The following is a 14,395-nucleotide window of genomic DNA, read 5'->3' on the forward strand; positions in this document are numbered from 1 at the left end:
CACCGGTGATAGTCAGTAGCTTTCTCATTCTTGCCTGTGTGATAGGGTGGTGGTTCTCCAACTGCATACAGCTGAGTCATTCAAAAGGGAGAGATTATCCTGTGGCCCCACATCCCTTCCTTATCCCCTGTTGTTTGGTTTTCAAAATGTTTCATTCACACCCAAGAAGGATTATCCTGTGGATCCACTGCCACAGGGAAATTTCTGCTCCTTGGAGACAAGCTGGGACGTCGGATCTCGCAGTAACATCCCCTCATGCTGTGGATTTCTGTTCTACAAATCAGACTTTGCACAAACTGTTTTTGGGGGATGCATATGGGGAGGCCAGGAGAAGCCTTTTTTAGGCATTCTCAGTCTTGCATTTCGGGTTTTGATTCACGAAAAAACTTAAGCGCATATTTAACTTTAAGCATGTGCTTATGTGCTTTCCTGAATTGGGTCGTAGAGATGGCACAGGAGAACATCTCTTGACCAGATTGACACACTGATGTGATAAGAGGCTGTCTTCAGAGAAAGCACTCATATAACTATCGCAATAATCTATGGGAAGTTAGCTTCAACCAACAATTTTGTCCTCTGCCCTCTTATTCCTCTTTAAAGAGGGGAGGGGAAACAGTCTGCAGTGACGATGTTAAAATCTTGCCAACCCACCCGTTTGTTTTGCAGTTGATTCATTTTATTTTATTTTTTGTACCCATCCCAAAAACGATTATCTGTCTGTCTGTGTGTGTTTGTGTGTGTGTCTCTCTCTCATTTGCACAGATGTCTGTTGTCTAGTTGGCTGTTTACCTCAATTTACCTTATGACAGAAGGAGGCAAAAATATAAGATTAAAAACTAAAAAAAAAAAGCAAAAAAACCGCCCCAAATCCAAAAAACCCAATCCTCATGTTGGCAGCTTATTTATGTATAGAAATAGCACAACTAAATCCTTGGCACCTGATGTTTAGACATAAACATCACAGAGTCACTTATTTGGGTTGCAACAGACAAAACATCATCAGGAGCCAAAGCGTAGGTGGAAGGCAAAGCTCTCCACTTTTGTAAGGAGCACGTATGGTCCTTGTTCCTGTCTAATACGTTGTCAGGTTTTAAACAAAACATTCCATTGTCAAAGGGGAAAAAACCCAATATATGAAGCAAGAGTTGGATGTGTGAATCAAGTAATGAATGTGTGGGGGCTAGCAGCGGGAGGAGATAGAGATTATTGCTTTCATTTAAAAAAAAACTCTCTCTAAACTAAGATTAAGAAACATGCCCCTAAAAGAATGGGCAACTTCAGTGGGCTCAATCCAGTTCCTAGCAGACTGTGTGGTCCATAGCACAAACCAGTGCCACCACAATGGGCACCCCAGTTTAGCAGCCTTAGCAGAGCGGCTGAGGACTTGAATGAGTTTTGGGACTGAATTGTCTTTCACTTCTAGCATTGGTCTCTCTCCATTAGGCTCAGAGCACTTTGCTGGGTCATGCAGGTGGCTGAGCAGACATAGTGCTGAGGCCTTCATTATATCTTGGAACTCGTGTGTCCCCTTATTACTATAATATCCAAGCGCAAACAGTTTTTTGTGCATTTATGATCACAACACCCTTGCAAGGTGGGGATTTTGCTTATGGGAAACTGAGGAACGGGGAAAACTAAAGGCCTTTCTGAAGGTCACACAGGAAGTGTGTGGTCTAGCTTGGAATTGACCCCATGTCTCTGGAATGCCAGGCCAGGACCATAGGCATTGACCAGACCATCCTTCCATTCAGGATTATTGCTAAGTACCTTTCATGAATGTAAAATTCGCTAAGAGCCCAACCTCAACTCTTTGACTCACACTGAGAAATGTTTTACTCCATATTTGTCTAATAAAATCAGTGGTACTGCTCATGGAAGTAAGGGGCTAACTGTCTGGCCCTGCTCATAGGAGCAGGGACTATGCAGATTTTTCTGTTAAATTGATATAAAGACATAAATGGCCAGTCTTTACAAATGAGCAGGAAACAGCAACGCTGTTACATTTGTGGCCTGCAGGACTCTCCCCGTTGCATTTCCAGCTAGCAACTCCACATAATGGCTGATAACCATGAAAGTACTGAGTCTTAGCCATCTGTTTGCAGCCTGTGTTGCTTTCATGAAGGGGCTAGGTAGATTCAGCTGGACCTAAAGAAGCTTGAGTTTCTTTCCCATATGGCTCATGTAACGTTTTTGGGTCTTGTAAAGTGAAATTCCAGCAGATCCCAGCCAAGGTTAAAATCTGCGAAAGAATTCAAACAAAGGAGATCTTGAAAAGCAAGTCTGCGTTGGGGTACTCGTCTCTCTCCTGAAGAATAGTTCAGTAAATCCGTGTACTGGATAATTTCTTGATTTCACTTGAAAACTAGGTGTTGCTGGAAGTATTTATTGTCGTGTATCAATGCTGCAGAATAAAGCAGATGCACTGTGCAAAGTGATTACTTAGCATAGAGCAACCGTGGTGTGTGTGTGAGAATGTATAGCTGGCGATGCTCCAGAGAGGAGGATAAAACGAGGCAAGGGAAAACCTGTTGGAATCCTGGCCAAATGCTGGGTCTGTTCATTATTATATTCTGGCTCCCAGAATTCCCCCTTTGGTTTCATTTGGATGCATTTGTTGTCTTCACTCCTTGTCCCAAACTGCAGGGGAACATGGTAGCACACCGTTTAAACAGCTGCCACATTTCACCCCAGAGTTGGCTGCTCTTGCCTAGTGGGAAAGTGTTTCCTAGTTGTGTTCTCTGTGCAGTCGGCGAGTGACATCTGTAAAGCCCTTTGGGATATGTCCGGACAATAGACACTGTGTAAATGGAAGAAGGTAAAATGGAATCACTGGAAACTGAAAGCAAACCAGACAATATAAAGAAGGCATTGGAAGTGCGGCAGGAGAGGCAGCCAGCTGTAATTCAGCAGTAATTCTAGCACGGCTGAGCTTCCAAGGAGGAAGGCCTGGAAGTCAGAACTGCATCAGCAATGAAAAGATGGGAAACAATCTCCTCTTTCTTGCCTTGCCTGGGGCCAAGCTCAATGGGAGCTGACTTGACTGGTAGGGGAGAAATAGAATTCAATTTGAATTTTCAGTGGAGAAATGCTGTTAGAAATATTCCCATTTTTCGAAGGGTGTCACAGCAGCTGTTTCTAGCCTCCCAGCAGGCTGTGTATGCAGAGATAATTGGGCCCATCCCTGCCTGTTTTACTGATGTAATGTCTCTGTGGCATGAAAACATAGAGCTGAGGCATTGAGATACCTGGCTTGACGTTGCATGAGGGGAGGGCAGTGAGGCCGACAGCAGATGCCCCTGTGGACTTTGAGCTCAGCAGGTTTATTGTGTCATCTATGGCAACTGCCAGGACGTTGTCATTCCCTCGTAAATCTGTGTGTAACCCTCCAGTCTGGGAAGCACAGTGCATCTGACAGCATATGTCCTACATCTTCAAATGCCAGGGCTTTGACAGCGGCAAGACAAGAAGGTACAAATGGAGGGAAGCCTGGAATTGTCTTTGTTCTGGCTGAATTAAAAGCCTGATCATATCTCAGCATTTACTGTGCTGAACTTTGGGAGGCTGCAGTCTGGACAGGTTGCATTGATTTCCCAACTGATTGGAATATCCAAAAGTTTTGTGAAAACCACTCTCTGCTGTCCGGTGAGGACACCTCTGCCACTTACCAGACTTGTAAATCTCCAGCATATAATCCGAGACCTTTGCGCTTGGTCAGGAGAACTGTTCCCCTCTCCCACTCAATTCCTGTCCATCTTGTGGTCCGAGGGGGGTGGAATCAAGGCATACTTTGATTACAAACTCCTTGGGGCAGGGACTCTCCTTTGTTCTGCATTTGTACAGCACCTAGCACAACGGGGTCTGGTCCATGCCTGAGGGTTCAAAGTACCACCACAATACAAACAGTCGTAGAAATGTGGGGCTGGAAGGGACTTCCAGAGGTCATCTAATTCATCGCTCCATGCTGAGACAGGATTAAAAAATATCTGGATTAAGTGTGGTAATTGATGATAAGTATCAGTTTCCTCCAGATAAGAAGGCAATATAAAATCATATTGTTAAGATGTAGCATTTTGTTGACCTTTGCCACCTGTTGAGCAGAAAGGCAGGTTGTCTTTGAAATGCGGCCAGTTTTCAAGCCGCTTTGAAGAGAAGAATTGTGCACTCCTGTCAGTCTGCAGAAATCCTGTTTAGACGAAGTTTGCTAGTTGGGACAGTCTAGTGATTCTAGGACGATGCCTAAAAGCACTGCATGATGGGAAGTGTGTGTTCTGGAAAGTTTCAGCAGAGAAATGGGTGGGTTTGGGGCGCTGTGGGTGACGATTCAGACGCAGTGTGTGGGAAGCCTGTATCGCACAGGCCTACACACTGGGGGTCACGCAGAACAGTGGTGTTAGGGTCTGGTCCAGCTTCCACTGAAATCATTGCGGGAGTTCAGTGGGACTTGTATCAAGTTAGGATCTAAGTTTCTCGACTTGATAGCTAGCAAGTATTTCAACCCCTTCTAAGGCAGCTGTCCTGTTTGTGCCATAAAGCTGCCGCTGCCAGGATACTCACCTGCACTTTTGTTTTCTTCCTGTTCCCATCTCGCTCCCCTCAGGTGTGAACCCAGGCTGTCTTGGCTGCTCATGCCGCCTTTCCTAGTGTACGTGGATCGTGGGTTGGCTCAACCAGACCCGCCACTCAGCTTGTCCCCAGTGCACACCCATGCTTGCGTGGCCTGGGCCGGCCCACCCCCAGAAATTCAAGTGTGCTGTTGGGTGAGCTAAAGAGCTTGGCAAAGCTCCCATAGATGAAGAAGCATGTCTCAGATGCCGATTGCTTGGCTATAAATGGGAGTAGATGACTTTGTTTCTTTAGCTTACATGGGTTTTTGCTGACGTCCCAAAATGCATGGACAGCAGCTTCCTCCTCATAAATGGGCATTATACCAAGGTCTGGGTGGACAGCACGGTTTTTGCAGGACTTGGGTTAAATGCGTATGGGGCATGGAGGGAGTGAAGATTTGTCCCCAAGGGTTCTGATCCTGCCCTTATTGCAGTCAGTGGCAAAACTCCCAACTGGCTTCAGTGGGACCCAGCTGAAGTCCAAGGACTCGTACCAGTGGAATCACAGTGCATTTGAGAGTGAACAGGGAAATGCCTCTGGTGAAGGGTGACTTTCTCCTTCCGTGTGCTGGAACGCAGCGGGGTCAGAAATAGTCCCTTCGCCTGACGGAGGATGTAAGAGAAAAGATAGACATCTGTGGGGGTCTGACATGCTTCTGAGTGGGCCAGACACACAGACAAAGAATCGCAGGCAGGGATTCCCTGTTGACAAACTGATCCCAGTTCAGGGGCGTTGGGCAGCCCTCATTTACAATTGCAGATAGCCTTGGTGAAAAGACTTCAGAACTGTTCCCTTTTGAGTCCCTCCCCCCCGTCACACATGCCCAAGCATGGGGGGACCTGTGCACGGTGGGACGGGCGTCCCATCTGCTGCTGATGTAGCACAGCCAGCAAAATTCACTAGTCTCTTGGAGGCCTGGTCAGTCAGAAAACGATTCCGCCAGGAGATGACTTGTATGGGTGTTGCCCCTATCGTGGGGTTCTGAAGGACAGTTTGTTCTGTCCCGTGCTCAGAAGGGAGGCCACCATGCTGTGGTGGCAGCATGGTTCGGGCTGAATCTAGGCTCCTGCAGTTGGCTGGCTCTTCCTCACCTCTCCCAGGGTCAGCAGAGTCCCCTGCAGCAATTAGGGTTCTTGACCTTTTTAATTACATGCAGTGCACTCGGGCTCCAGCCAAATCCAGATGCACCAGCGCTTGAGGATTTGGTAACGTGAAAAGGCTGCGGTTTTATTTTATGACAGAACAGCCCGGAAATGCGTATATAGTGGGCGCACAGCCCCAGCTCTCTCTTCCTTTGTATATACTTGATCAATGAAGTATGTAAATATTGTAACTTGAGCCCATTTGTCCATAATTCATTAGCAGAGCACAGTCTGCACAGGCGGTCCTGCTGAGCTACACTGATGAGTGAGTTTTGCGAAGGCTTTGCCAGCCTTAAACAGCAGGGTTAAGTAGATCTCTGTTTCTTACTCTGAAAAGTACATTTTGTGGGCAAGGGGACCCCATCTTGGCTGACCTGCGTGTTGAACGAAGGACCTATAGACCTATAGGCATAAGTCTCTACAGCGTGAACTAAAGATCTGTGGCTGTGGATACAACAGACTCACATCCTCTGTATATTGGGCACAGAGGAGGATGCATCATCAGCTCTCCCCAAAAAGTTTTGTTTGAGTTTTGGCCAAAGTTTCAGGTCATTTCTTATTTTAGCTAAATGGGTTCCCTTGTGCCATCTGACCATCCCAGCCTGGACTTTTGTGATATTCACGCGTATTAATCAGGTATCTTAAAAATATGGGGTAGGCAAGGCAGCAACCCAGCCCTAGTAGCACATTTGAACCCAGTGGAAGAATATGGCTGTATATCTGAATCAGATTTAGTGTCACTGCTTCGTTTGTTTCCAGTGTTTTTAGAAATTATAGTTATTGTTAAACACCCAGCTTTGGATGAAAGAGCGTTGGGGGAGTGAGAAGTTGGAGGAGCAGACGTGCCCTGAGGGGAATTGAGTAATTGTACCGATAAAAACTAAAACACGCTGTATTGCCATCAGCCTGACACAACAGCAAGCATATTTGTTGGGCAGGTATAATGTTCTGTCAATGGAAGTTTCTGCAATGATGTCACTGCAGAATGAGTTACCGCTGCGGCGCAGTGGGACAAGATCCCTCACTTGACTAGTCAGAATTCTTGCCTGGCGCCTCTTGGGCTGCCGGTGTAGTCAGCACAAGCCTACTTACCCTCGCTTCTAAAACCAGAAAGTGCATTTCTTAGTATGGTAGGTTAGCCTCTCTGGCTGAAAGATGCTTCTTTCATTTCAGGCTGCTCACACTTCCCCGCCTACCTTCTTCATCTCTTCCTTAATTTCCTGTACCCCATTGCTCACCCAGTATGTGTATCTCTCTTCTTAGTAATGCATGTCTCTCCCCCCTCCTGACCGTGTGTTTTATTTTTTGTCAGCATTGCCCCCTATGCTCTGGGGACAGTTTTCCACTCCCTGTGCATCAGGAAACTTCTTCCAATTCCATTTCCGATCCCTCTGCTTTAAGTCAGCTGTCCAGCACTGCATCCCTGTCATATGCTCTGTCTGATCCCTTCTGCCGTAATTCACCTCAGTCGTTTGTAGAGCTGGGTGCAAAAAGGGGGTGTTTTGTGAACAAATTTCAGTTTTTTCATATTTTTCATTTGCATTTTGGAAATGTCATGATTTTTTTTCATGAAAACAATAAGTTTGTGTTTTGATTTTCTTCCCTTCTTTCTCTCCTTTTTTTCCTCTGCCCCATGACAAATTGGAGGGGGAAGGAAATGAGAGACAAAAATCTGGTGGTGGTGGTTTGCATTTGTCCAAAAATCAGCAGATTTAAAATACACAAAAACTTTTGGTTTTGAAAAAGATCATTTTTTGTTTGACAAGCTGTCTGGAATGAAAAGTGTTGATCATTTGTATTGTATCTGTCTAATTGCAAGTACCCGTAGGCAGGGACCTAGTCCTGTGTGTTTGCAGGGAGCCCTGGGCATCAGTGGCCTGGCATTAAGGACCAATTCTCACTTGCCCTCCGAAACCTAAACACTTTCCCTGAGAAGCAGCATGTTGTCCTTTCCCACCTGCTCCTGATCTATGAAAGCTGCCCGAAGAGAAGCTCTCACACTTGGTATTTGAACCAGCTCCTCTTGCGCTGTTACTTCTAGGGCTGGTCAGGAATTTTTCACCAGAATGAATAAAGCCCTCTTCTCAAAATTGAAAGTTTCTGTGGGAAAATGTCATCACAGTTAGAGACAATTCCCCCCTCGTCCCCCCCCAAAATATGAAATTTTCCCTGGGAACGTATTTCTGTTTTCTGGCGGCTCTAGTTATTTCCCCAGCCAAGTCCTGCAGTCAGCGGGATGCTCGGCGTTCAGTGACCTAGCATGGAAGTAACTCCGCTCACTCCCTTTCCAGGCTGCAGTGCGATTGTCAACACAACACCTGTGGTGGCTCATGTGATCGTTGCTGCCCTGGCTTCAACCAGTTACCCTGGAAACCAGCTACGACTGACAGTGCTAATGAATGCCAAGGTACGTTGTTGGGGGTTGGCTTTTTTCTCCTCCCCACCCCCTTTTTGCAGCTGTTCAGGTGGTTGCAAAACATGGAATGAAGACACTCCACTGACCCCACGTCCCTAAGGATCCCCCCACGACCTCTGCGTGGGAAGCTCTGGGGTCGGCCCCAAAGCCCTGCCATAGAATCCCATTCCTAAAGCTGCATGGGCTTGAACGGGCTCGCTGGGGAGCGAGTGAAAATGTCAGCACTTCGGGGCTGGATATCAGTGAACCAGGTGCACCCAACAAATGTGCTTAGCATAGCTCGCTCCCCCAGTCTGCCCCGATGCTCCTTCTGCATTGGAGCTGCACTGGGGAGCTGGCCGGCCACACCAGAGGGAGCAGTACGCACTGCTCCCTGCAGACCAGGATGCTTGAGGCTACATGGTCCCTCTTGGAGCCCCTGATGGGGCCTTGCATTATATCTCCCCCTCCATACATTATGGGCAGGCTCTGTAATCCCAGAGGGACATGCCAGCTTAAGTCCTGTCTCTATACTTTCAGCTTGCAATTGCAACGGTCACGCCTACGACTGCTATTATGACCCAGAGATCGATCGCCACAAGGCCAGTAAAAATCAGGATGAGCAGTACGAAGGGGGCGGTGTCTGCATAGAATGTCAGGTAAGTCAGACGTGGCAGGAATTGCACATTGTTGTTGGGACGTGATGGACTGGTAGGTGTCCTGTTTTCTGCGGTTGCATTGTTAGCCTGAATTGTAGTTCTGCCTAGTGAGCAACAAGAAAATCAGGAGCTCTCACATTTTCCATTAGTTTCCCAGGAAATCTGGACTCTTGGCATCAGAATAACAGAACATGCACCAGTGGCAATAGTGGTGGCGTAGTTTGTGGGCACCTATCTGCTAGCGGAACCTTGGAAATGCATGGCAATGTGTTAAGAGTTGGATTTCCATAAACACTCGGCATTGGCCGTGGCCTTACTCTGCTTCCACTGAAATCAGTGTGCGTTTGACCACCAATTTCAAATGGAAGCATAGTTAGGCCAATTCTAGTTCTGCTGAAAATCCCATCCCGATTTACAGGACCCAAATACTGTCACTTGTCTGGGTCACTGCTTAAGCAGTGGGTACCATGCTGCTCTCTCAGCACCTAACTAAAGTGCTACCAGGGCAATGCAAAAAATTGCCTTTGACTCACAAGGCAATTGTGGACTTGTTAATGTCATAGCAAGTGCCATGCAGTGGCCTGGGGCCCGGGTCGTGCACTGCTAGCCATGTGTTACGAAATGGGCTACTTCTGTCTTCCTGGTTGCAAGGCAGCTAGGAAACATTAATAATAAACCCTGAAACCAAGCAAAATTTGCCCGAGTTCAGCTGCAGACCTGAAACCCAGACCAGGCTTGTTGGAGGAGTCACAGAGGGTTTCATAGAAGGACTGAGTTTCAACCCAACGTGAGTGGAGTTTTGAGCAAACTTCGTTCTTTCCTTTATTTACTTTCCTAATGTCACCCTGTATTGAAGCTATCTGGCACAGCAGACTGGTAGATGACAACGTCTTTCCTCCTGATGGGCAGGGAACTGTTTTTCAGTATCCAACTGTATCCAACTGTTTTTCAGCATCATACAACTGGTATCAACTGTGAGAGGTGCATCCCTGGGTACTACAAATCCCCTGACCATCCGATAGGCTCACCCTACGTTTGCTACCGTGAGTATGGGCTCTCTTGCAGTGACAACTTCTGGACTTTGTTATGTAACAGCTGGAGGAGAGCAGCCCACGCTGTTGAGTGGTGAGGTGTTTGGTGCTATGGACCATCAGCATCATGCCAGCCTCATTCGCACAAGGGCCGATTGTGCATGGGTACGCTCGCCCATGCAGCTGGGTGTGCACTTGTCTTGCATGCCCAAACAGCCATTTGCATGTGCAGAGAGAATGTGTGTCTGTGGTGTTGATGCAGTCAGCTGTGGATGCATATTCAAAGGCGCGGAAGGGGTGGAAATGTGGCCCTAAGCTTCGCCTGGCCCCTGGGGCATGACTTTCTGAAGCAGGAGTTACACCCGCTCCTATGGGAAACCCACATTATTCTGACAGTCTTAGTGGGCTTGGTTCTGGAACCTAGTTTGGTGGCTTTCAGCAGAGGCTGCCCTAGCTGTAGTGCAGCCAGAATTGTACCCTTTTGGAAGCAAGATCTGATCTTGAGGGGCAGAGCCCAGCTTTTGGCAGCCCCCCCATCAGATCCCGCAACACAGCGATTCCAAGACGGCTGCGGCCACAGCTCTGCCACGCTTGAAGCATTTTAAAGGGACAGACACACCTTTTATTTTTGAAAGGGACTGCATTGCATGCTCCAAAGCGCTCTAGCTATGCTGTTAGCCTGCTTATTGCAATTAGAAATCTCTTGTGTTGTGGGAGGACAGAGCGGGAAATGAGGGTCTCCCTTGGTAATACGCGCGCCCAGTGACTGCTCTCTCTCCGCAGGCTGTGACTGTGACTCGGAGTTCACCGATGGCACCTGCGAGGACCTCACTGGGCGCTGTTACTGCAAGCCGAATTACACCGGGGAGCTCTGCAATGCGTGCGCAGAAGGATACACAGACTTCCCGCACTGCTATCGTAAGCGCCTTGTTGGCCGCGGGAGGGCTGTCAACAGGGATGGGTGGGAGCTCAAACGACTCAGATCCTGGCTCCTAAGAAACAAGAAGGCTTGAAACCCTCTTTGTGCAAAGTGGACCCCAGGAAGCCTAAAATTAGAGCTACCAACTTGGCAGACAACGCGTGGGCATCACGCCTCTCTCCCTGTGCTCTTGTCAGCAGGCAGTGCGTTGCTCTATTACCAAAGGCACCTGCAACCGAAGACAATCCCAGCCCCTTGCGTTGGCTGTGAAGCTGAGGGTTGGTGGGCAGTGGAGACCTGGGGCTAAATCCTGGCCCTGCCATGTCATGTTTAGCCACGAGGCCAGGATCTCACCCTCATTTTTCAAGTAGGGAAGCCGGTGACTCCTCAGGGTCCAGAAGGAAAGTTAATAATGTGTTGATTATTTGTTTTTAAGTCGGTTCAGTTTTGGGTCAGTCCTAGGTTGGGGCCTGTACTGAGCACAGAGGTAATCTTTGCAATGGCTCTTTCTCCCCATAGCTGTTCCAGCTTTCTCTCACAATGATACTGGAGAACAGATGCTTCCGGCTGGACAGATAATACGTAAGCCCTGTTTTTTTTTTCCTTACCTCTTTTGAGATCGTTTCTTACACTGCAGTTTATAATGGTTATTGTTCATTATCATTATAGCACTTAGGCCCCAGTGGAGATCAGGGTCCCTCTCTGATGGGCCCTGAAGAGTCACGTTGCAAGAGACAGTCTCTGGCCCAAAGACCTTACAATTGCAATAGGCAAGACAAAGGGAAGGAGAAGAGAAATATTAGTCCCATCTTACAAGTGGGGGACGGAGGCACAGAGAGTTATGGTCTTCCTGAAATCACAGGGGAAAATTCTTTGGCCCATGTGGTGCAGGAGGTCAGATGAGATGGTCGTAATGGTCCCTTCTGGCCTCAAAACCTGAGGGACCAGTCCAAGGTCACAGGGAGTCTGTGGCGGGGCTGGAAACCGAGCTGGGTGCTTCTTAGTCCCAGTCTCATGCCTTAGCCCCGAGACCATCCTCTTCCTCCGTCGGCATGTACTTCATTTTGCTAGGCATCCAGGGAGCTTGAGCTTCTAAACCGTCTGTGCCAACACCCTCCATGGCTGCGAATCTACCTTGCGGTGCACGTGCCTCGAGCCTGACTGCGACTCTGGTCGTTCAATATTTGGCAGCACACTTCGTGTAAAATCACTTGCTGTCTCCCTCGCTTCTGCGCTTGCATCCTTTCCCTTCCTCTCCCCCCAGCCTCTCTCTCTCCAGCAGAATTCTGACCCCTCAGGCTCATCATTCCTCTCCCCAGTCTTTTTGGGTCTCTTTGCTTTTCCCACAGACTTAGCCATTGTTTCACATTTACTCCCGATAACCTTTCTCTTCCCTCTGATATTTTAATCTCTGTTATTTTCCAGGCCGGTTTTCCTTTGCTGAGCTGGAATCTTTTCCCCTCTGGTTCCCACCCCTTTAAATAAAACTCCTGCCTCCCTCTCCTCCATCTCTTCTCTGGTCCCACCCCCTCTTCCTGTACCAGGGAGAGCAAGGTACCAAGAGAATCCGACTTGACTGAGCTCTGCCGGGCTAGCACTCTTGTGTAACTGGGGGGATGCTGCTGTGAGCCAGCCCTTGAAACTTGCTGGAGGCAGCTGCCTTGATTATCTGAAGGTTTAGGGTCTCCTCCCAAGACCCTTGGACAATGGGGCTGTCCTGTCGTGAATCTTCAGAGAAGGCATTCACGCCAGAGCTCCTGCTGAGACACAGAGAGAGATGACCTGGCTTGTGAGACACTGGCAGAGCTGGGATTTGAATCTCGGAGTTTCTGGTTCCCTGTTCTGTGCTTTGCCCACTAGCCCAGGCTGCCTGCTCTTGGAGATGTGCTAAGTGCCTTCTATTGTTCCTGTCGTCCCCTTTGCAGATTGTGATTGCAACGCCGCCGGGACGGAAGGGAATGCCTGCCGCAAAGACACGCAGCGGGGAATGTGTGTGTGCAAATCCAACTTCCAGGGAGTTCACTGTGATCAGTGCGCGCCCGGGCACTACGGACCCAGCTGCCAGCGTGAGTGACACGAGTCTAGCAAGCGAGTTTGCTTGATGTTCTTGCAAACTGTGCTGGCGGCTGCTCTGCACCGCACTGCTAGAAGCATGCACGCCTCTCCCTTCTGGGAAAGGAGCACTCCTCGCTGATATTTGCCAGAACAGCCCTGACCCGGCTGCATTCCCTTGGCCTGTCTGGGGAACTCTGCAGGAATTCCCCATCAGTTAAGCAGTGGGCTCAGACACACATTACTGCCATTCCCCCACTGTTTCTTCAGCTGCTGTGTTTGGAACCAAGGTTGAGGGGTCACTTTAGGTTATATTCTCCCCTGCTTCTCCCCCACTCCCTCCATGCAAATCTCAGTTGATTTTATATCTTCCTCTCCTGCATCCTGAGATGCCTCAGGGCTGCTCAGAGTTTAACGCTATCAACAAAGGCCTATGGAGTCGAGGAATTCTCTCCCTCTTCCTCTCTACCCTTAGTGAGCTCCCAGGACTGAAATCCTGGGCGGGCCGGAGGGAGAGCCTTTTATTTGTAATTCTTGGACAGATCAGACTTCATTATTCTGGCCTGGATATAGGACTTGGGTTCCGCTTACTCCCTCTTCTCACGCTGTCTGAGCCTCTGAGAAAGTGCCTGGAGCTCACCCCAGCCCCCACACACACCTGAAGTTCCTGATCGTTTTCTTCCCATCCACCTGTCTCCTGTTGCCAGCCCGAGTCCTGTGCTGTCTCCTCCAGCACCATGTGGGTCCTTCTGCCTGAGACGCACATTTTCATCGGACTTGTTCCCTCCGGCCGTGTCTTTACCTCTTCCTCCCAGGCTGATGGGCTGAGAAGCGTTTGAGGAGGCAGGACACCGGAGGGTGCACGGGCAGGCCGGGGAGGGAAAGTAGCTAAGGGCCTGGGCTTCCTTTCACTGCAGTGATGTGACACTTCTTGCTTATTCAGAAGGGGCCAGAGAGCTTTAAGCCCAAGGACGGTGAATCGGGGGGCTTGTTTCAGCGTGGCGCCCGCAGCTGCTCTAGGCTGCGCCCACCAGCTGCCCTGCAGAACTCCTCCTCCACAGCCTTCAGGGAACAGACAGGAATTTCCCTTACAGATTGTAATAAAACAGAGCTTTGGCCGCATGGCTTCACGGCCCTCCCTTGACCCCGCCCCGGTAAAGTGCCCCAGGGTAGCCTTCCCTCATGCTGCATTCGTCTCATGAAATCTCGACTTGCTGCCCCAGAGAGTGTAAATCTATGGAGCTTCTACTAGGAGGCCGGGTGCTGTGTGAGATTTAGCCAGGGCTGTGAAACGGCAAAGGTACCACCTGATTCCTCCCCCGCCGAAGGGAGCAGTAGGCGCAGCAGTTCATGGGGGCCCATTCTTCTTTTCCAGCATGCCAGTGCTCAGGCCCTGGCCAGCATGATGGCACCTGCGACAACGAGACCGGCCAGTGCCTGTGTCGATCTGGATTCGAAGGGTATTCGTGTAACCAGTGTGCGCCCGGCTACTTCAGCTACCCTCTCTGCCAACGTGCGTAACTCCTCTTCCTTCTCCGACTGGGGTGGGAGGGCAGGGGAGGGATGATGGGTGTTTGCCCTCTGGACTTATG

The 14,395-nt window shown here is 49.1% G+C and overlaps 1 protein-coding gene across 3 annotated transcripts in view; it reads left to right on the plus strand.

Annotated features, from left to right (window-relative positions):
• The window catches only part of LAMA5 (laminin subunit alpha 5), a 148,604-nt gene that overhangs the window by 66,457 nt on the left and 67,752 nt on the right, over positions 1 to 14,395 (plus strand). For all 3 annotated transcript variants that reach the window (XM_067554117.1, XM_067554115.1, XM_067554116.1), the window contains exons 7-13: positions 8,039 to 8,154; positions 8,683 to 8,801; positions 9,754 to 9,844; positions 10,616 to 10,750; positions 11,271 to 11,333; positions 12,677 to 12,817; positions 14,179 to 14,316. In XM_067554117.1, the coding sequence (XP_067410218.1) occupies positions 8,039 to 8,154; positions 8,683 to 8,801; positions 9,754 to 9,844; positions 10,616 to 10,750; positions 11,271 to 11,333; positions 12,677 to 12,817; positions 14,179 to 14,316 (803 nt within the window). The remainder of the gene's footprint in view (positions 1 to 8,038; positions 8,155 to 8,682; positions 8,802 to 9,753; positions 9,845 to 10,615; positions 10,751 to 11,270; positions 11,334 to 12,676; positions 12,818 to 14,178; positions 14,317 to 14,395) is intronic.

The sequence above is a fragment of the Emydura macquarii genome, unplaced genomic scaffold (genome assembly GCF_026122565.2).
Source record: "Emydura macquarii macquarii isolate MOO-44397 ecotype Brisbane River unplaced genomic scaffold, CSIRO-AGI_Emac_v2 contig_1483, whole genome shotgun sequence".
In the NCBI taxonomy this organism is placed as follows: domain Eukaryota; kingdom Metazoa; phylum Chordata; order Testudines; family Chelidae; genus Emydura; species Emydura macquarii.